General features: G+C 39.2%; 1 protein-coding gene across 1 annotated transcript in view; it reads left to right on the top strand.

Annotated features, from left to right (window-relative positions):
• Positions 1-3,243: 3,243 nt before the first annotated feature.
• Positions 3,244-23,278, top strand: part of ninj2 (ninjurin 2) — a 59,002-nt gene continuing 38,967 nt past the window's right edge. The window contains exon 1 of the mRNA XM_036577659.1: positions 3,244-3,378. Within this exon, the coding sequence (XP_036433552.1) occupies positions 3,346-3,378 (33 nt within the window). The 5' untranslated portion in view covers positions 3,244-3,345. The remainder of the gene's footprint in view (positions 3,379-23,278) is intronic.

Genomic DNA, 23,278 nt, shown 5'->3' on the forward strand with positions numbered 1-23,278 from the left:
TACAACCATCATAAATCTCTTTCAGCAAGGAAATCTTACCCTCAGTTCCTTTAACAGACAATGCATCCCCTGGGAATTATCAGGTTCTCTATGAGTTCTTCAGATGTTGAGCTTCAAAGATTTTGTATTCCAATTAGTTAAACTGATATGTGGAACACGTCTGTTTCATTTGTGAAAATGACAGAAACCCTAACTGCATTCTAAATGTACAATTTCAGAATCCTATCAGATTTTTAAATGAGCTCTTTTGGATCAGATCAAATGCAGACAGAACCTTCTAATCCTGAGATCTCACTTTCTGCCTGGAAATAAGTTTCTATCTGGCGAAACATGACAAGAAGCTTTGATTTTCAAGGAACACAAAAAGTTTACTCGTAATTTGTTTTAAAACATAAAGTTAGTGTAACAGAGAGTCTACATGTATCACAGTTAAATCTAATGCTTTCTGTGACATTTTTATGACACTTCTTTTTATAATTTTTTTTTTTAATGACATTTATTTCTTGTTTTAGGACAAATCATCCTTTTCTTATTCAAAAGATCATCGATTGATAGATTAAGTATAAAGGTCAGTCCTAAATATTTTGTCCAGTGCAGAGGTCAGTTTTAGGAAGGGACCATTAGTTTAAGTTTCCCTTAGGTTAGACAGCAACCAGCTACTGTAATAAACCGTCCCAGCAAGTAAGTGTAGCAGGGCAGGCTAAAGGCTGTATGAGGCTTTGTTTTAGATCGGTATTGTGGCTCTAACGCACCAAAATGTTTTGTTTTGGGAGAAAGAAAGAAAAAATGGATGAATGAATATAGTTGCTCTTTATGCTGTAATCAAGAGCTTGTTGATTCAAATGTTCACTAATTACCTTTAAGGTTTAATGTATAATATTTATAACATTTTAGACAGTAAAAGTTTTTAAACAACCTCATTAAGACAGGCAGAGTTTCAGTAACATGCTTTCATGTTCTATAACGTTTTCCCGCGGTCACTGAGCAGAACAGCAACACGACGGAGAAGCAGAACCTGACTGGTCAGCTTGTGTGTATTCGAACTGCTGATTGGCTCACAGATAGAACCTTATAGAACCAAGTTAGAGTTTGGCTTTAGAGATAAAACCTTTTTTGTTTTTTAGATAAAGAGTCCAAAAATGCATTCAACTTTAAAAAACATCTCACATCATGTTTAGAAGGTGTCACAAAAGAATATGATAGAACATTGTAATTCCAAAGCCAACATGAATCAGAAATCCTAACACATTTTCCTTCCATACAGTGGTGGTTTTAGCTCTGACGAGAGAAACATGATGCTATTGGTTAATATTATTTTTTCAGTCCACTGGTGTACGGTGAGGTAACCAAAACCCAGAGTAAGTTATTACATCTTGAGGAAGGATTACAGCAGAACAGGAATTGTGTCTTTTAAGTGGTAAAGGATGATGAATCATGTGTAATTTGAGCAGCAATATGAACTAATGGTGAGACCCACACTGTTAGAAATGAAGGTTCTGTGCAGGTACCTTTTTCATTCATCAAGGTACAAACAATGTAAATGGTGGTGTGTTAGTGTGTGTTGCGCTGGTCTGAATGGATCAGACACAGCAGCGCTGCTGGAGTTTTTAAACAGCTCAGTGTCACTGCTGGACTGAGAATAGTCCACCAACCAAACATGTCCAGCCAACAGCGTCCTGTGGGCAGCGTCCTGTGACCACTGATGAAGGACTAGAGGATGACCAACACAAACTGTGCAGCAGCAGATGAGCTATCGTCTCTGACTTTACATCTACAAGGTGGACCAACAAGGTAGGAGTGTCTAATAGAGTGGACAGTGAGTGGACACAGTGTTTAAAAACTCCAGCAGCTCTGCTGTGTCTGATCCACTCGCACCAGCACAACACACACTAACACACCACCACCACGTCAGTGTTACTGCAGTGCTGAGAATGATCCACCACCCAAATAGTATCTGCTCTGTGAGGGTCCATGGGGGTCCTGACCACTGAAGAACAGGGTAAAAGGGGGCTAACAAAGTATGCAGAGAAACAGATGGACTACAGTCTGTAACTGTAGAACTACAAAGTGCACCTATATAGTAAGTGGAGCTGATAAAATGGACAATAGCGTAGAAACAAGGAGGTGGTCATAATGTTATGCCTGATCGGTGTAAATGGAGAAGAAATATATATACAAAGTACATATTATTTATAGACAATACACAATATACAAGCAACATACAGATTATGTAGAGCCAAGCATTATACATGAGTGTGTGTGGTATTGCAAACAACAGTAATCTACACTATGAGAATGAAATTGTGGTGCACAGTGGTATGAGAGAACATGCTGACATAAATAGAATCAATATTAACATGCATAGACTGAATATTATTTACATTTGTTGGAATATTATTGTTTTTTCCAAACTAGTAATGCTTACTGCTCAAATCAATAGCTTTCACATCTAATTACACTGCTTTAAATCTAGTAAAAGTTTCATGAAGGGCTCACTTTGACCCGAAAAGAACACCTCCCCACCACCACCACACATACACACTTGTCCAGGCAATCAGATGCCTTACAAATACCACACAAACCTAAGAAACTTAGAGGAATTCTGGAGCTGTGGCGTCAGAGAGGCCTGCTGTTTTATCAAGTCACTCTGTTCCCTGCTATAAATCACCCCATGCACTGTTTCAGGTACACATTTCTGTCCACAGCCCCTCCACTGTCTGCTGCACATACCCTGAATTCATAGCCCTGCCGGATTATCTTATACTGATTAAAAGCCTTTTTTTCTCCTGTGGTTACTCATCTGAGAAGAATCCATTCTCAGCCTCAGCACGTAGCCTAGCCTCCGTTTTCGTCACTGTTGACTCAATTATGCAGAAATAGCCCAAACGGTAATACTCTGACCACATTAGCACAAAAACAGAACACAGTAATTTGAGTATTTAGCACAAAGATATCCACTGAATGCTGCCTTTGATAAGATGGTGCACTGAAGCCTAATTATACTGGCCCGAGCAGCGGCTCCAAAATGTCACTATTATCCTCCGCAAAGTCGGCCGAAAGACTACAGTGGGTTTATTTGACTGGTTTCAGATTTGGAAGACGAGTGCTTGTTTTTCGTCCTCCCAGCCTGCTGTGCTCTCATGAGAGGGCTGAAAGGAAAAAAAATGAATAACACGTTTGTTTGTCCGCCTGCCGGACTTTTGGTGCTGCCCTGAATTTATTCAAAAGCGTCTTGCCAACTTTTCCTGCTATTTCTTTCCGAGAGACTCCCGCTCACTTTCCTGCGAGTCCTCCTCAGACGAGACAGGGACGTTTGAAGAAGGAAAAAGAAGAAGGCAGCGCAACATGTCAGCGGCAAGGGGACGAGCAGAATTGCAGGTAGGCCGCAAAGCGCCCTTTGCTTTTTCTTTGCTCGTCAGAACATGGCATTCCCTCCTTTCTCTCCGCTGCTCATTCCCCCTCCCCACCTCCGTCTCTCTCTCTATCTCTCTCTCTCTCTCTTTGTTTTGACAGTGGGGTGCAGTATGTTCTATGTGTTTGGGAGGAGCTGATCACAGGGTGCTTAGCCTTCTTTAGACTCCTTTAGACTTCTTTTCAAGACACCTTTTCTTTTCTTGTCCCGCACATCCATCAAATATCAATTAGAGACAGGCTGCAAAGACAGGCCAAGACCTTTAACGCACCCCAGGATCAACAAAGCACGCATTTACCAAATGGTTAATGGGATCAGGAGGATTGTCGCAGCCCTTTGATAGGCTCGTCCTTCCAGGGAGCCATAAAGGTGCCAAAAAGGGTCCTTTAGCATGATGCCATGGTTGATCCACCCTGATGAACCTTTCGGTGGACGGGTCCTTAAAGAACCAGTTTAAAGAACCTCCACATAACTACACTGTGAAATAAGCAACCTACTGGCAGGTAGTTACCATAATTAATATTTACAGTACTTATACTGTAATTCTAACAGTAATAGCATTGCACTGTGTTTTTAAATGCAGCACAAAACTGTTTTCATTTACAAAACTACATGTTTGCTGCAGTAATTACTGTAATATCACTATAATACTGTAATATTGTCTTTCTGATTATTATATACAGTGGTATGCAAAGGTTTGGGTAAAATGTCATGTTTTGTTGATTTCCTAAGTGAAAATATTTGAATGAGTCCTCCACAGAGAACATATTTAACCCCTTAAAATCCCAGGCTTATTACATACTAAGGCTTATTATTCAGTAACTGCAGAGACTTCTGTGTAAACTGGCTACTCTCTGGTTATAGAAGTGTGTAATTAACTCTGGCCCCACCGGTGGGCCCTGACCAAGAGGTTAATGCACAAATGCTGTTTATTTGCTGAATTTAACATATTGGGGAAAAAATAAAACATATATGTGGCCCGTGCAAAAGTTATGGCACATTTTGTATTAAAATGTTTTTTCAATATCTTAACCCTTGTGTGGTGTTCTGGTCTGTGGGACTCATTTTCAATGTTTAAGAAAAGAAAAAATGGTGTGATTTATTATTATTTCAACCTCAGACTGCCCATGAACACTCAAAGAACCCTTTGCATGATTAAAGGGTTTCGTTCCATCATTAAATGGTTCTTCAGACTGATGGAGAATGTGCTGTAGATGGTTCTATATAGAACCTTTTTGATAAGAGTTCTATATAGCGCCAAAAATCTATTGTTGTGCTGTCAATCCCGTAACAATAGAAGAACCCTTTTTGGTGCTATATAGAACGTTTTTCAAAAAGGTTCTATATGGAATTATATAAAACACACTATCTCTATCTATCAATCTGAAGAACCCTTTCATGATGCAAAGAACCCTTTAATTATGCAAAGGGTTCTTTGAGTGTTCATGGCTCCATATAGAACCATTTTCTTTACTAAGAAACCCTTGAAGAGCCATCTTTTTTAAGTGTGTGAAGCAAGAGTGGTTCTTAACTTCTCCTTTTTTTTTTTTAAAGATGAAAGCTGCCGTTTATCTGATTTTATTTGGTGGTCCACCAGGTCTTGTATGGTTGTTAGGAGTTTCATTTGCTCTATAAGACTGGGATTCAACTCTTGTGTGGTGTTTGGGGGTCTGTGGGACTCATTTTCAATGTTTACCAAAAGAAAAATAATGCGATTTATTATTATTTCAACCTCAGATTCTTGGCCTTTGCTCATTTTCTGTGAAGAACATATAAAATAACCCATTTTCAGTGTCTTCAATCTGTTCACCCCTCACACATTTATATTACACATGTGGTGTTAGGTGAACCTGCGGGGAGTAAAAGCGTGGAGGTGCTGTGTCCTTCACTCTGTTCTCCTCCTACATGGACACCTGAGATATTTTAAACATCTGGTATTATTACATAAATTGTTATGGCTGTATTGATTTATTAAAACAATAATGTGGTGGGTCACCAGACCACTGAGTAACACACACATCAACACCACACAAGGGTTGAGCTCTAATCTAGCCAATAGATTATCACTGTCATGCAAAAACTTTGTATCTGTTTCTCTATTTTTGTAAATTGTAAATTTGAAAGAAATTATGATGAAATCTGGTTACATTATTGTTCATTACAAGTTAACTTTTTTTAAAGCCGCAATGTTGGAGATATGGGGTTTCCAACAGCAACAAAATACAAGCACACTGAAATTTGCAGAAAAATACCATATTTATAAAGCATGCTTTAACTTATTTTCGCTTATACAATAAACAAAACACATAATTTGACCAGTAATTCTAAACTTTTGCATTGCTGTTTTTGAAAAAGCACTTCTATTGCTCAAATTTACAGTAAAGCTAATGACACTGCATGCTTTGATGTATTATTACAATAATATTAAAGTAGTCATACAACAATAATATTACAGTAGTGATATAATAAGGCATCTGATACAGTATATTTCACTCATACTGTAAATATTTTCCCATAATTTAACACAAGATACTGCATAAAACTGTAAAACGCATTGAAAGTATTATACAGCCTTGAATTCAGCACATTACTGTAGAAAAGACAGAAAATCTTTACAGTGTAGAGCTTCATCCAAGCCAACAGCCATTTAGGAATTTTTATATTTCAGAGTGTGCAGGAGGCAAGAGAACCATGTAGGGCACTCTGGCGAACCTAAAGGATAAAGTCTGTTGCAGTGTGTCTTATGCCACCTCAAGGTGTGAGTAGAGTTTCTGGCCTGGTGTATATCAAGCAGCAGTTGTGACTGTTTTGAAGTGTAAGTGCTGCCTGAAGGGTGAAAAGCTGTGGTCCATACTACACTGTTAGAAATAAAGGTTCTGTGCAGGTACATTTTTCGTTCTTCAAGGTACAAACAGTGTAAATGTTCCCTCAAAGGTACAACAGTGGTTTTAAGGTCCAGTAGTGAACCTTAAGTAAGTTTTTCCAGGTGAAAAGTTCATATTTGTACCTTTTCATAACCGAAAGTTTTAAAACAGAGCAGTAAAATAAAAAGCCTGGAGACGAGACGGGGTGTGTGGAGTCAGTACAGCTTAGAAAATATCATTTCAATGGATTACGGTTCAGTTATGTTCCCTGACTAAAGGCACTGAGATGAACCATTGAGTGTCCCACCCCAGTGACAAGAGGGGCACTACCCCAGTGACAGTTTCATACCTTTCTTCTGAGAGTGTAGAGCACCATGATAGACTTCTTGTAAGGGCAAAAACAACTCCTTGTTGAATTCAGGGCTCTTCAGGGTGACAAAAGACATCCTGACCCTCTTGACCCCACTGAAAAAAACAGATTAGACCACACTGTTAGAAATAAAGGTTCTGTGCAGGTACATTTTTTATTCATTAAGTTATAAACAATGTAAATGTTCCTCAAAGGTACAACAGTGGTTTTAAGGTCTGATTGTGAACCTTAAATAAGTTTTTCCAGGTGAAAAGTTCGTATTTGTACCTTTTCATAACCGAATGTTTTAAAACAGAACAGTAAAATAGAAGCCTGGAGACGAGACGGGGTGTGTGGAGTCAGTACAGCTTAGAACATATCATTTCAGTGGATTATGGTTCAGTTATGTTCCCTGACTAAAGGTACTGAGATGTACCCTTGAGGGTCCCAGCCCAGTGAAAAGAGGGGTGCTGCCTCAGTAATAGTTAGTGCAGCTTGAATTCCAGGCTGGTCTAAGCTGGTTTCTGCTAGTTTCTCCTGGTCCGGTGCTGGTTTAGCTGGTCACCCAGCATGTTCATGGACATAACACATCGCCGCTGTCGGAACAAAATCTTGTATCTCCATTTTTGTCGTTTTTCAGTTTTTGACATACTTTGAAAATGCCCGTTTCCTTTTACATTGTGTGTAAATTTCATGACAAACGGATCAAAAGAAACGACCCAAAACGACTTGGAAAAAAGTCTGGTTCCACTGACTTATAGGCGATATGCTGGTTTTGCTGGTGATTATCTATGCTGGTCTGTGTGTTTTGTCTAGCAGGGGAGGAACTGTTCATGGTGTTGGTTAGAACAATCTAAGACTCTAAACCTCCTATCCAACCCACAACATTAGATAGCTATTACAGCGCTGATCATAGAGCTGAACAGCTGCATCTCCAATCCTGTGATCACTGGGAAAAGTCAAGGAATGTAGAATAATGGAAGAAAAACCTTATGAAACACAGTGTATAGTTTATATGTGATGCATGATTCAGTGACTGTTGAATGATTGTCATTATTAACAGACTGGATGGAAATTTAGCACTTAGCATGGCTAAACTCTTAAAAATGATGGTTCTTCAAGGGTTCCTTAGTAAAGAAAATGGTTCTATAAAGAACCATGAACACACAAAGAACCCTTTGCATGACTAAAAGGTTCTTTTCCTTCTTAAAACGATCTTCAGATTGATGGAGAATATGCTGTCAATGTTTCTATATAGAGCCTTTTTGAAAAGGGTTCTATATAGCATCCAAAAGGGTTCATCTATTGTCACAAGCTTGACATTGTAACAGTAAAAGAACCCTTTTGGGAGCTGTATAGAACCCTTTTCAAGAAGCACATTCTGAAGAACACTTTCATGATGCAAACACTGCAAAAAATGACATCTTAGCAAGTGAAAATTAATAGTCAATATGTCTAATACTATGAGATTGTTGTAAGAGCATTATGAGATTATTCCACCTGTTTCTATTCATTTTTTCCTGTTTTAAGTAATTTTATCTAGTGAAAGTGTCTCATTCCATTGGCAGATCATTTCACTTGTTTTGAGGAATAGTGGGCATAATTTTGCTTATTTAAAAAAATAATGCTTAAAACAAATAAATGATCTGTCAATAAAATAAGACATTTTCATAAGATTAACTTACTTAAAACAAGTAAAAGTGTCTAGAAATAAGAGAAATAATCTTATAATATACTGACAATAATCTCATAATGAGAAATATTAGATATATTGACTACATTTAAGATTTCACTCACTAAGATATCATTTTTTTGCAGTGAAGAACCCTTTAATCAAATTTTTTAAATTACAATTTTACCAAAGAACCCTTGAAGAACCATCTTTTTAAGAGAGTACATTAGGGAACTATTAAAGGATACTTTATGGAGTTGCTCTGTTCTAGATACAGAAATTTATAAATATGAACTCCTGAATGATTCTGTGTTCACAGCCTGAAGAGCCAGAACAGCAGCGATAATAGGATCAGTATTGCAGGAGTTTGTGTTGGGTAATTCTTTCAACACAATTTCTTATTGAACTGTCCAGAAACTGGGAACAAGGATATGAGAACAGCATGCCTCGGTTTCCTGAATTCCTGAAATGCCATTCCCAATATTGCCGCTGTTCTAGCTCTTCATATTGTGTTTAGACATGATTTAACCAAGTTAACATTCAGGAGCTAAAGAAAGATTCTTACTTACATGCCTGTATCTAGAACACGGCACCTCCATAAATAATCCTTTCATGACAGTCTAGTGTAGTTAGACTGAGGGTGTACAGTACACTGTTAGAAATAAAGGTTCTGTTCATTTTACGTTCATCAAGGTACAAACAGTGTAAATGCTCCCTCAAAGGTACAACAGTGGTTTTAAGGTCTGATTGTGAACCTTAAATAAGTTTTTCCAGGTGAAAAGTTCGTATTTCTATCTTTTCATAACCGAATGTTTTAAAACAGAACAGTAAAATAAAAGCCTGGAGTCGAGACGGGGTGTGTGGAGTCAGAACAGCTTAGAAAATATCATTTCAGTGGATTATGGTTCAGTTATGTTCCCTGACTAAAGGTACTGAGATGTACCCTTGAGGTTACCACCCCAGTGACAAGAGGGGTCCTGCCCCAGTGACAGTTTCACACCTTTATTTCTGAGTGTACTATGCAAAGGTCCACCCATTCATTTATTTAACTACTTCCAATTAAGATGCCCATAAAGTACTTTAAGTTATTACATTTTCAGTGTCAGAGAAGTGTCAACAGCTAAATATAACATCAAAATGTTCGGTATTTACTGTGTCACTCTTTGTCTTTATTACACATTCCATTCTTTTCAGGAGACTCACTTTCAGTTTTTCAAAGAATCTGCAGACACACCTCCAAAGCTCAGTCTTAGAAGCTGGTTTAGCATTTTCTGCTTCTCATGATCCAATAAACACATTCAGTGATGTTGCAGTCTGAACTCTGGGGTGGTCAGTCCATTGTTCAGCTTCTTTGTTTGATGTGTCCGTCTCCTTTTCTCAGTGAGGTTCTTCTTGACAGCTACACATCCTTTCAGACCCACAGCGCTGAGTCGTCTTCTCACAGTGGAAGGATGGACAGAAACACCGATGGATGTTTTCAGATCTGCACTCTTAAAAAAGACGGTTCTTTAAGGGTTGTTTAGTAAAGAAGTTCTATATAGAACCATGAACACTCAAAGAACCCTTTGCATGATTAAAGGGTTTCGTTCCATCGTTAAATGGTTCTTCAGACTGATGGAGAATGTGCTGTAGATGGTTCTATATAGAACCTTTTTGATAAGAGTTCTATATAGCGCCAAAAATCTATTGTTGTGCTGTCAATCCCGTAACAATAGAAGAACCCTTTTTGGTGCTATATAGAACGTTTTTCAAAAAGGTTCTATATGGAATTATATAAAACACACTATCTCTATCTATCAATCTGAAGAACCCTTTCATGATGCAAAGAACCCTTTAATTATGCAAAGGGTTCTTTGAATGTTCATGGCTCCATATAGAACCATTTTCTTTACTAAGGAACCCTTGAAGAGCCATCTTTTTTAAGTGTGTGAAGCAAGAGTGGAGCTTAACTTCCTCCTTTTTTTTTTTAAAGATGAAAGCTGCCGTTTATCTGATTTTATTTGGTGGTCCACCAGGTCTTGTATGGTTGTTAGGAGTTTCATTTGCTCTATAAGACTGGGATTCAACTCTTGTGTGGTGTTTGGGGGTCTGTGGGACTCATTTTCAATGTTTACCAAAAGAAAAATGATGCGATTTATTATTATTTCAACCTCAGATTCTTGGTCTTTGCTCATTTTCTGTGAAGAACATATAAAATAACCCATTTTCAGTGTCTTCACTCTGTTCACCCCCCACACATCTATATTACACATGTGGTGTTGGGTGAACCCGCGGGGAATAAAAGTGTGGAGGTGCTGTGTCCTTCACTCTGTTCTCCTCCTACATTGCCTGCTGTTAGTGTGTGTGTGTGTGGGTGTGTGTATGTGTTTGTATATGTGTGTGTGTGTGTGTGTGTGTGTGTGAGGGTGGACAACATGGACAGGCTGCTGACTGGCCACAGCTGCTAAAGGAGAACCCTATGCTGGCCACTGTGATATTTTAAACATCTGGTATTTTTACATAAATTGTTGCGGCTGTATTGATTTAAAAACCAATAAAGCGGTGGGTCCACCTGACCACTGAGTAACAAACACATCGACGCCACACAAGGGGTAAACAAATGGAGGATGGTCTCTGACTTTTGCAAGTAGTTTTGTCTTAATAATCCATAGTTACTGAATCATACATTACTTTCTGTCATCACACATAAACAATAAACTTTGTGTCACATTTTTTTCCATCATTTTTTACCATTGTTATACCCTTCATAACTTTTCCCAGTAATCACAGCATTAGAGATGCAGATTATACAAAACGTCTACATTAAATTCTTCTGTTGGGTTTAAAGCGTGTCTTTCAGCCACCTGACAGCGAATAGAAGCATTATTCTTAAATTTCATTAGGCATGGCTGAAGATCTGCTGATGCACATCGCGTGCCGTCATGACAGAGTAACACTCGGCAACAACTGTGACAGCTGAGAGATTAGACATGAGATGATACGGGTCTGGCCGCTGACAGAGACGAGGTCAGGCTAGTCTTAGAGAAGCTATCCACACAGTGGACATGGATACAGGAAGGCCAATGCCTCATGTGTTCAAGATACATGAGTCAGCACTGGGTTTTTTTCACTAATCCCTGTCTAACCCCCAGTACTGACCCCCACTACTGATACACAGCACATGATCCCCCTTCTGCTCCATTATCCCACAATAGGCCACAGCCAGGCCAGTCTGAATGCTTTAAAGGGCCCATATCCTACAATTTTCTTGCATTTCATTAAGGTCTGCTTATAACATCTGTGTGGTTTTATGAACCAAAAACAGTCTGAATTCATTCAAGACCATTTTCCAACCTGTCTTTACCTTACCTTAGAATGAAACAGGCTGTCTCTGTTACTGTGCCTTTAAAACTTATATATGTAAATGAGCTCTGTTCTGAATGGCTGCCCTGCATTGTGGCTCATTCAAAATGCAGCCCAGGCTGAAACACTCCTTATAACTTCAATGTGAGTGGGCAGAGTTACACTGCTGTAGGGTGACTAGATGGATATATGGAAATCTGTTGGTTTTTGTAACATTACAGAAGCAGTGAATTCAAAAAAGGCTGTTTCTGCAGCTTAGTTTCCATATATGGACTGTGTGGACTGTGTGGGAAGTGAATGGTGTATTTTGAAAACAATGTTTACATATTACATCAAACTCTTTAATATAAAGAAGTGAAAATTGTTTTTCATTATATAAGCCCTGTAATATTTTGCAAAGCATATAATCCCCTTTAAAAATGCAACACATTGATTCTTCCAGGAAAGGAAAGGTAAAACGGTTAAAGCAATAGTTTGGCCAGAAATCTAATTTGCATAATTACCCTCTTATCCCAAATGTAGCTGATCAGGCAAGACATGTCTGGCTTCAAAACTTGTTGAGTTGTTATGTAATCTGAAATAGAGCTGATTATGTGGTTTCTGATGCTGTATGACATGCTGTTCTATAAAAAAGAACAGAAGTCCTCAAGGTTTTCTGGGCCTTCTGAGGAGGTCTCATGATTTCTGTGAAAGAATGTGAAAAAAATGTGCTCATTTAAAAAAATAAGAATAATAATTTAACTATTGGATTCAAACAAGTATTGTAGCAAATACTTCACTGTTAAGTTTGGGTTGGAAACAAAAGGGTTAAATTCTTGAAATGCTCAATGAAAAATTGTCCAATCAGGTTTTTTCCTCTGTGGTATCTCAGCAGATACAGCCAAGCAAGCTCTCCCTTTGGTTAGGACTTCAGGAGCTGAACCAAAGTCCTAATGTGTCAGATTAACCACTATTATAATCAGGAACTGACAAAGGAATCAACCAGTCACATTTTCATTTACAATGGGTGGGACCAGTTTAGTGAGAAAATTACCACTCTAGGCCTTCTGGAAGTTTCAGTCAGTTGTTAGGAATGGAAAACAGAGGCAGCAGCTCTAAAGGAGTCACTATAAAACTGCTCCAAGGTAAAATATATATTATGTCTGTTACAAGCTTCAAATCAAACATAGGAAATGTCATTTACAAGCTTTAAATGTCAGTGTTTAACCTAGAATGACCAAAAATGTTAATATGAATAGCTGTTAGCTTAGCACTATTATGCTACTAAACTCCCAGAGGGGCGATCACAGAGGTCACTACTCGCAGAATAAAACATGTAGAAGTGTTTTTCCTCATTTTTTTAAATCAAGCTTTGAGTTTTATGGCCCAAACTGAAGGTCTCTGATAGTCACACTTTTTTAATAGACTGCAACAGGTAGGTGTAACCTTCCATAACTGACTGGCCTCATAGGCTACTACATTAGCCTCATAAGCCCAGTGCAAAACTTAGAAGCGAACTCCAGACACCAGTGCAGAAACCTGATTTTTGGCCAAACCATTGCTATGATGTAACAGGGAGTTTGAGTTGTTAGAAATGGAAAACAGAGGGAGCAGCTTTAAGCTTTAAGAGTCAGTGTTTTGTCTAGAATGACCAAAAAAGTTTATATGAATAGCCGTTAGCTTAAAGCTAACATACTACTAAAATCCCAGAGGTTACTACTCGCAGAATAAAACATGTAGAAATGTTTTTTCCTCATTTTATTTAATTGAGCTTTGACATTTATGGCCCAAACTGAAGGCCTAGCTCTGATAATTGCAGTTTGCCTCTTATTTTAGTAGACTGCACAATCTTAACAGGTGGGCATAACTTTCCATTACTGACTGGCCTCTTAGGCTACTACATTAGCCTCGTAAGCGCAGTGCAAAACTAAGCAGCAAACTCCAGACACCAATGCATTTTTGGTAGAACAGTGGCTCCGAGGTAACAGTGAGTTTGAGCTGTTCTTACACGAAAATAGTTTTAAGGTGGCAGATAGAGATAAAGGAGAGCCATGACATGATGTCTCGTGTTTTTATGCTGCTTAGAGATGGGAGGAGATGTCAGAATGCAACCCTTACCCCTCTTGAGATCTGACAGGCCTTAAAGGAACACTGACAAATATGTTAATGCTGCTAATGATGCATTATACATGACGCAAATGAGATCATGTCAGCTGTCATACGCGGTTAGCCAGCATTCATGTTTTCTTTAAATCCTCCAGCGCTGCATTGAGTCTCTCACTTCTTTCCCGAATTCCCTGAAGCCTTTTCTTGTCTCTTACAGGACTGTTGAAACATTCTGAGCGTCCCTGTGAAGTACAGGGCAGTGACAGCTGCTTCTGGGAACTGCCAGCTAAGCTGGGCCCCTACTGGCACCTTAGTGCCACTTCGGCCCATCTCTGCTGGGGCCAGTACAGCCTGAGCTGGCATTTCTCATGCCTGTGTTACACTTTGTAAACCCAGTACAGCCACATTGCTAAGGATGTTTGGCCCTGCTGTAATCAGTTCCGTGCTCGTGCGTCTATATTTCTTTATTTTGCTGACTGTTGTTGTTCTGTAGAGAGCTGTAAAGTGTATCAGTTCCTGTGAGCGTGAGCTTTGCTTTCATTCAGGGGGAATTTCATGGAAACTCATAGGATGTGTGAATTTATTTGGCCGGCACTGCTGGATCCTGTCTTATAGTGCAGTGGTGCTGCTGTACAAGCGACAGTTAGCATTACGCTACGAAGGGAATCGTTGAGCATTTCCAGATGTGGAAAACAGGTTTTTTTGCACTTATACTTGCAATCACACTTCCTTTATGGAGGCTAAACATTAAGCTAAACGTAAATCTGTTACAGAAAATATTACTATATATACTATATAGGTGCACTTTGTAGTTCTACAGTTACAGACTGTAGTCCATCTGTTTCTCTGCATACTTTGTTAGCCCCCTTTTACCCTGTTCTTCAGTGGTCAGGACCCCCACAGAACCACCACAGGGCAGGTATTATTTGGGTGGTGGGTCATTTTCAGCACTGCAGTGACACTGATGTTGTGGTGGCGTGTTAGTATGTGTTGCACTGGTCTGAGTGGATCGGACACAGCAGATGAGTGGTGAACCCCTCCTCATCTCTCTGAGATGCTTTTTTATACCCAATCATGTTACTGACCTGTTGCCAATCAATCACCAGGTGTTCTTTTTAGCATTACACAACTATACCAGCCTTTTGTTGCCCCCGTCCCAACTTTTTTGGAACGTGTTGTTGGGATCAGATTCTAAATGGGCACATATTTCTCAGTTTCAACATTTGATTTGTTGTCTTGGTACTATTTTCAAAGAAATATAGGATTTAAATGATGTGCATTTCATTACATTTTGTTTTTATTTACATTTTGCACAGCGTCCCAGTGTTTTTGGAAATGGGGTTGTAAGTTAGCTAGCTAACTTTAACCACTTAAAGTCTCAGTCTTATTACATATTAAGACTAGTTATTCAGTCACAACAGGGACTTCAGTGGAAACTAGCTGAGCTATTCTTAAGCTATAGAAGACTAAACTTTGGGCCTGCTGGTGGGCCTGGCCTTTTAATATTTCATTTTCTAGTGACTTCTAACCTCCAAAGATGTCCAATCAATAGTTGATAATTAAACCCAGCTTTTACTTAGTTAGTAATTATAGTGAACTTTAGCAATCGCTAGCTAAATAACTGCTTCTAACTTGGAAAAAAAGCCTGTATCCTAAATTAGTTGGTCAGTTTTCAGTGTTAACCCCATTCCAATTTTGTTACTATGATTTCTAACTAAATTGTTTACAATAAAACTCAAGGCTCATTTAAATAGGCTTCATAGCCAAGTTACTATGCCCTGTAAACTGCTAATTACTAAGCCTGAGAATTTTGATTGGTTATCTCACATTGATCAGCTGCACTGATTGAATTCTACAGATAGGATCTTATAACACTTTGCATGCCTTTTTCATGAGGGAACTTTATACTCTTTTTTAAAACACAGACTCAAAAACGATTGATTTTAACCCCTTAAATAGCCAGGGCTCACCAGCAGGCCCAAAGCTTCATCACTAAAACCTAAGAATAGCTCAGCCAGTTTGCATTTAGGTCCCTGTGGTTACTGAAACATGTCAGATAGAACTACGATCCTAAGGTCACAATGCATCAGCTAGCTAAGCAATCTTCCTCTCAGCATGTGACGTCTGAATGTGTCCCTCTGCTAGGCGTGACTGTTCGTGCTGTTTAGGCTCATAGAAACTGCGTTTAATTAACGAATTTCTGTGCGAGCTGAGAATGAGAGTGGGTATGAAACGCTCTGTGCGCATGAAGTTGATGAGCTTGGGGCTGAACCTGTAATGCGTTTGTATCAGTGCTAATCATGGTTGTGATTGGTAATTAGCTTCATTAGCGCCGATAATAACAAACTGGGTAATGTTTAAACCCCACTGCTCTAATGACAGTGTTCCTCTGGCACTGAGATGTTTTGTCACCATGGAGACAGCGAGACACAGGGCTGCTGATTACTTTTTCAAACTTATTCTGATGACTTTCTCTGAGTGGGTCTGATGCCCCCCACCTGTTTTGGAGGTCTCTAAGCTGAACTATGCATTTTTTAATGCCTCTCTAATAACCAGCCAACATTGAGTGCATTTACATGCATTCAATAATCCGATCATAATCTGATTTCTGCAATTATCTGATTATTCAAATGGTCATGTAAACACCATCCTACGATCTAGAAATCTGATTAAGAAATCTGATAAAGAGAGCTGAATTTTAGCTCAGTAATCAGATTTGTCAGTGCATGTGAACTCTTACTCTGATTTCTTTCGGTTTTCTCAGTCTGCACATGTGCGAAAACAGACGGTGGTACCAGAAATAAGCAAGAAGCTTTGGCACGAGACGCAGCAAAACACTTTTGGAACGACGCTGAAACCAACTACATACTTGACGAAATGAAGGATTTAAATATTCTACATCTTCTAAATGATGTATGTTCATATTTTCAGGTAAAGTGGCGCGATGATTTAAATAAAAGCAGCAGTTTGAGTCTTACATTACGTTTACGTCACATCTTCTCCTGTGAGTTTATTGGCTGGTTGCAAAGCAGAAATCCAATTACTGTCTGACTCACGTAGACCTGGAGTTTTCTCATTATGTGATTACCCAAGTGCATATAAACGCATAAATCAGATTACTGAAAAAATTTGATTTTCTGCTGTTATCGGATTATTAAGCGCATGCAAAAACACTTAGCGCCCTAGTTGGTCTGAAAACAAAGTTATTGGGGAAAAAATATATTATATGATTATATTAATTAAAAATATCTGAGTCGATTTCCATTCCGCCAGTGGATTGGTTAGTAGGGGGCCTGCAGAAACAGGCTAATATACTAAATTCCACTGGTGAGAACTTTCAGCTTTTGTGTTTCCCTTCCAGTTTGGAACACTCTAAGGGTTTTATCCATGTTTCAAATTAAAGGAATCAGCTTTGATGGTAAAAGTGTGGTTACTCCCTGTCTGCATACCAAGCCTCGCCTCCTGTAATTTACAGCTCGTATTCTTTGACCTATTTCTGCATGCTAGCCAAGTGCTAGCACATGGTGTTACAGCATGGGACAATGCTCAACCATGATTCCCATTCATATCATCTGTGTCAGCAAACTAATAGCAAGGAATAACACGCCACTGTCAAATGGAGTGGGATGAAGTATTTCCTTGCGATCAGGCATGTCAGGGAGTGTTTTTAAAGGGACCCCAATGGCCTCGTATTCTTTGACCTGTTTGTGCAATGCTAGCCAAATGCTAGCACTCTGCTCCACAGCACAACCCAAAGCCAAAGCATTGTTCCCATTCGTGTCATCTGTGTCAACTAAGGGAGTAAACCTTAGCAAGGAACAATGTGCATCTATGAAATGCATGGAAGAAGTTTCAAACGGTGTTAAATGAGCAGTGAAGTATTTCTGAAAGATATTTTTCCATACGCTGAGGCACAGAGCACGATTTTAAACGGATTCAAATGGCCTAAAACTGTCCAAGTGAGTCTTAGATCATTTCTTGGGCTGGAGAATATAAGGGCAGTCTCCTCGCAGCTGTTAGCAATCCTCCTCTGCATGCACCCATCTGGTTTAATGAAATTAAACGGCTTCTCTCTTTCATTCCTAGGCCGTTATACTAGATTTACTTACTTGAGTCTGAGGCCATTGGACTTAGAGAAATCAAATCATAAGCTGGATCGCTTCAGTTATGCTCTATAATTTACCCCAGCCCTGGAAAAACACGCAGGATAGGCCTTCTAGAGTGGCGGAGGAAATACAAAGTCTTAGGAAATATGAAACGTGAACCGAGGCCTAGTTTCACTGAACTGCAATGAAAAGTTCAGTGTGTCAGTGTGATTTGTATGGGCTTGTGGTGGGAATAGGTAGCTGTATTTTCTATTTGACAGCAGAGGGATGCCTTATCCCAGGCACACTCATGGCCAAGTCTCCAAAATGGCTAACGTCCAGTCACTTTTCCCTAGTGACATCTTTGCTGAGCCAACTGGTGGCTTGTTTGCATTGTTTTTTTTTCTGCAGAGACTATGACTCTAAGCTATGGGAATGTTTCAGTTGAAGGCCGAAAGATAGCAAGCACCAGATATACGCTCAGAGTGACCCTGGAGACTACAATCCAAACCGGACGTCCATTTTTGGACCCAGAGGTCAGTGGAGGACGGGGTGAGATATATTCGAGGCATATCTCATTCACCTGCAAATGAATGTTTCACCTGAGGGGAAAAAAAACACCGCGTTTGCAGCGTGAGCTTGCGGATGACAGCCTGCAAGCCCACGCAACATGTTGCACCAGGCTGAGAACACAGCAGCCAGCACCCGTGCAGCCGCGATAAGCCTTCCGATAGAACGGTTAAAAAGTAACAGCTGAAAGGAAACTGAAACTTTGAGCTGCCGACATGTGTGACAGCAGTGCTCTCAGTTGGCTGCTGAATGTTTGTTTAAGGTTATCTGCTGACACTAAAACATCTCCAGCTGAACGGGGCTGAACCTGAGGTCAGGGGGGGCTGGCGGTAACTTAGCGGCCTAGTGAGACTCGCAGGAACAGAACTCGAGCCTCGCTTCTTATTGATGAGCTGCTGGAATGTAAGTGTCATTAGGGTTTTTTAATAAAGCTGAACATTCAAAGCGAAGGCTTATGAGTGTCTGCATCCTCACACTTCAGGTTGCAGTGGACAGTATTGCTATTATTAACATGGTTGCTATTGCTATTGCAAAGTTATATATATATATATTTATATATATATATATGTATGTATATATATGACTCCTTTATTTCTCAATTTTCTCTCCTAAAATAGTTATTTTTTAATATTTTAGTAACAAAATATAGCATAATGTTCTAAAATACAATATGAAAAACCAGAAAACCTTGAAAACATCAATTTAAAACCTACCTGCCTGATTTATTTGTATATTGTTTGTTTTTTTTTGGCCAATATTCCAGTTTTTTGTCAAACATCTAAAACTTAGAGTGTGATATTAATTTCATTTTAATTCATTTCATTTTAAACTGGGAACCTCTGTTAAGAAAGATTTCTACAATCTCTTATTAAGATAGGATTCTTGTAGCAGTAGCTATGAAAGAATGCACTTGTGGGCAGAGCCTGAATATGTCTATTATATATTGAAAGGCCCATATCACCCTATCAGAAAAGAGGCCATTCATATATATATATATATATATATATATATATATATATATATATATATATATATATATATATATATACATATGAATCATAATTCATTTTTACATTTATATATATATATATATATATATATATATGTATATATATATATAAACAATAACAAAATCAGTTTAACTCTAAGATGAACAGAGATTGGAGGATGGTCCTGTAAAAATGAATTATTATTGTTTTTAGTATATAAATCCACTCAAATGTAATAAATGGACCTCCGGGAAAGAAATAAAATTGAAAAAAAGCAGCAAGTGAGCCCGTTTATATAAACTTTTTAAGTTGTGAATCACCATCATCATATTAGAATAATCTTATATATTGACTTGCATTGAATTTGGTTTTTGTTTTGTTGAAAACTATAAACTTTGGTGAATAGAAAGTGTGAATAGCGTGTTTTTGCCAGTAAAACATTATATAACATTAGAATAAACAGAAATAAACATAAAATAATATAGTAAAACATAGGAGTACAGTTTATTAATAACTCATTAATATCTTAGAAGAATACAGGTAGAAGAACGTAGGTTTGGTTCCTGACTTCTCCCTGAGCTCCAGCCATCGCATGGGTTTGTTAAACTCAATCAGCAGTGCCTGATTTCATTTAATGACTGATTAGATTATCAGATTAGAAATTAGGTATTGGTAACTACAGATACTGATACCTCAAAGAGAATCACAATATATTGTTTATTTGTAATTACTCTAATGCTACAAATAAATGTTTACTGCCCAGATAAAGAGCTTTACATACTATTCCCTCACATGGCCTGATGCTTTTGCACGCCACTGTAGGTGTAACTTGTGCAGAGTCCAATGTTTGACCTCTTACTGACAGCATGATTGATCACTTTAAGGTCAGCTATTCTTTTTTGTTGCATTATTTCTACACACTTATACCGCCTCGTATCCTGTATTGCTCCACGCACTCTCTGCCTCCCTATCTCTCTCTGTGGTGGCTGGCCTGTGGCGGTATGAATTTCCTGGAGTAAGTGAGCGGAGCGCTTGGAACACTCCGGGCTCTAGGGAACGCGTCTCTCGGCTTCTCCGAGAGAGGGAAGGAAGGAAAGGCAGTGTGCGCTAGGCGCTGAAACCAGAGGGGGCTTCGCCATGAAAGACAGGAAAGCCCTGGAGCGATATCCCATGCTGAGATGTCTCATACAGAAGCAAAGCCTGATGGGTTGCTGGAGGTCAGCCCGTTAGCTTTCAAATCATAGACAGATGTTCAGCAATGATAATTGGACAGGTCACCTCCGTGCATGGGCGGATCAGAGGTAGTGCCCCATACTGTTCATCTGTGATTTCAGATGGAAGGGCTTAGCTGACATTACGTGTAGTGAGTAATAATTCACCATGACTTCATGCTAAGACCCTCTTTCCTTTCAACTGGATATATTCTCTATAACAGTGGCAAACCTCGACTATTAGAGCTGGGCCTTCGGTCTGGGCCAAAAATATCAAAACGAGGGAAAAAACACCTCTATGATAATGCTAATTTCTGCTAGCATCCCTATGGGGTTCTAGTGGTATGTTAGCGCTAAGCTAACAGCGATTCACAGCAAGAGCTGGGCCTTCGGTCTGGGCCAAAAATATCAAAACGAGGAAAAAACACCTCTATGATAATGCTAATTTCTGCTAGCATCCCTATGGGGTTCTAGTGGTATGTTAGCGCTAAGCTAACAGCGATTCACATCTAAATTTTTTGGATGTTTCTGATTAAACACAGTACGTAAAAGACATTTAATGTTTTATGTTTTTAATAACTGACAGAATGCATTGGTCAAGCTATCATTCACAGTCAGTGACGTATCTAGGACTTGATGTTTTTTCCAAAAAATTGGCCCCACCCATTGCAAATCAAAACATGATAGGTTGACTCCACTGTCAGTTCCTATTTGTGTTAGTGCTAAATCTGACACATTAGGACTTCTATTCAGCTCCTAACCAATGGGAGAGTTGCTTATATACAAGATAGTTGCTTGTATATACTTCCTCATTGGACAATTTTCCATTAAGCCATTTAGGAATTTTTCCCTTTGGTTTCCAACTAAAACTTAACAATGAAATTATATTCTATTAAATTCTAGTAGGGTGGCACGGTGGCGCAGTGGGTAGCGCTGTCGCCTCACAGTAAGAATGGCCTGGGTTCTATTCCTGGCCGGGTGAGCGGGGTCATTTCTGTGTGGGGTTTGCCTGTTGTCCCTGTGTCTGCGTGGGTTTCCTCCGGGTACTCCGGTTTCCTCCCACAGTCCAAAGACATGCCGTCAGGCTGACTGGACATGCTAAATTGCCCCTAGGTGTGAGTGTGTGACTGTGTATGTCTGTCTGTCTGCCCTGCGATGGACTGGCGACCTGTCCAGGGTGTATCCTGCCTTCCACCCAATGACAGCTAGGATAGGCTCCAGCACCCCACCATGACCCAGAAGGATAAGCGGTTTAGATGATGGATGGACAGATGGACTTTTATTTTTGTTCACAGAAACCATTAAACCTTCCCTGAAGGCCTAGAGGGTTCCCCACGGCTCTATAAGTACACTATTGAAGTTCATGAGCCTTAAGAGTTGTGTTAAACGCCTCTGTGTCCAGCCCGCTTTCTTTCATCCAGACTGTTCATCTTAGTCACCACTGAATAGCCATAAAACATGAACTTATTACTTTTCCAAAAAAATAATAAAACAAAATAGTCAAATTTACACCCTTTTCCCCTTACCCCATACTCCTAGTTTTGCACTGGAGCAATGATGCTAATGTACCTAACAAGTAATGGAAACTTATATTGTAGCAATTAGCATCATGCAATCTGCATGGCTAGTGCTGTGCCTACATGTTGCTGTTGAACATAAACATCATTCTGTGCCTAATATCAGAATAGCAGTGACGGTACGTGACTGACGGCCGCCTGCAGGTTGCCATAGTGATAGCATTATTGGAATAACAGTGGGACTCCTGCTTGTTCAAAACAGTGTTTTTCAGGTGCTAATATTTCTAATCGTGCGTTTTCCTTGAAGTTTTGAAGTGGTGGGTTTTGCTGTCTATGGACGGTCACCTGGACGTCAACTGTGGGCATTTAGCGTCCATGTTTATTCCATTGCTGCGATTGACAAAATTTGGAAAAATTGAACCCTTCACAGAACATTCCACTGAGTGCTGCTGATGCCTTTGGCAGTGGCGGAATTTCCCATCTCTGCTGAAAAACGTGGAATATCTGGTTTGCTGCCTTCCGTCTACCATCATACAGTAAACAGTTAAATCATAGCAAGCTGGTAAGTGGTCTCACAAACACTTGCTTATGTGTAACATACTGTTTTCTATAAAAATGGACAAAAACACACTGTAAATGGTAACAAGTATACTTTGCCACAAAGCTGTAAGCAACTTTACTTATTTTAGAACAAAATGATATTTTGCTCAAAGAAAATTTAGAGACTTGAAATTAACTTGTCAGTTTACTTAGTAAAAGTGAGGCAACTGCTTTCCCAACTTTTTTAAAGGTACACTATGAAAGATCTGGGGATTTGGAGACCTCTCTGGCGGAAATGTGTAATTGCATGCAACATGCAGAATACTTTGTAACATGGGTTGCGCTTCGGACCCCTTCTCTGAATGGATGAATCTGATGATTGTGAGCGCATTGAAAGGGAATTCAAAGAGAACTCAGTCAAAACTTGGTGAAGGGCGTGTCGTTCGAGTTCGTGAGTGAATTATCTATTACAGTCATCATATTTTCATCGTTTAATGCTGATTTTGCATTTTAGACCTAAACAACAAGCTGGACCTTCTTTTTGAGCTTTGAAGCCTGAATTTTATGTGTACCTTTGTTCATTTTTATTAAAGAAGCAAACTCCAGACACCAGACATGCCTCGGCTGATGGATTATCTTTGA

This window comes from Colossoma macropomum, unplaced genomic scaffold, assembly GCF_904425465.1.
Source record: "Colossoma macropomum unplaced genomic scaffold, Colossoma_macropomum, whole genome shotgun sequence".
NCBI lineage: Eukaryota > Metazoa > Chordata > Actinopteri > Characiformes > Serrasalmidae > Colossoma > Colossoma macropomum.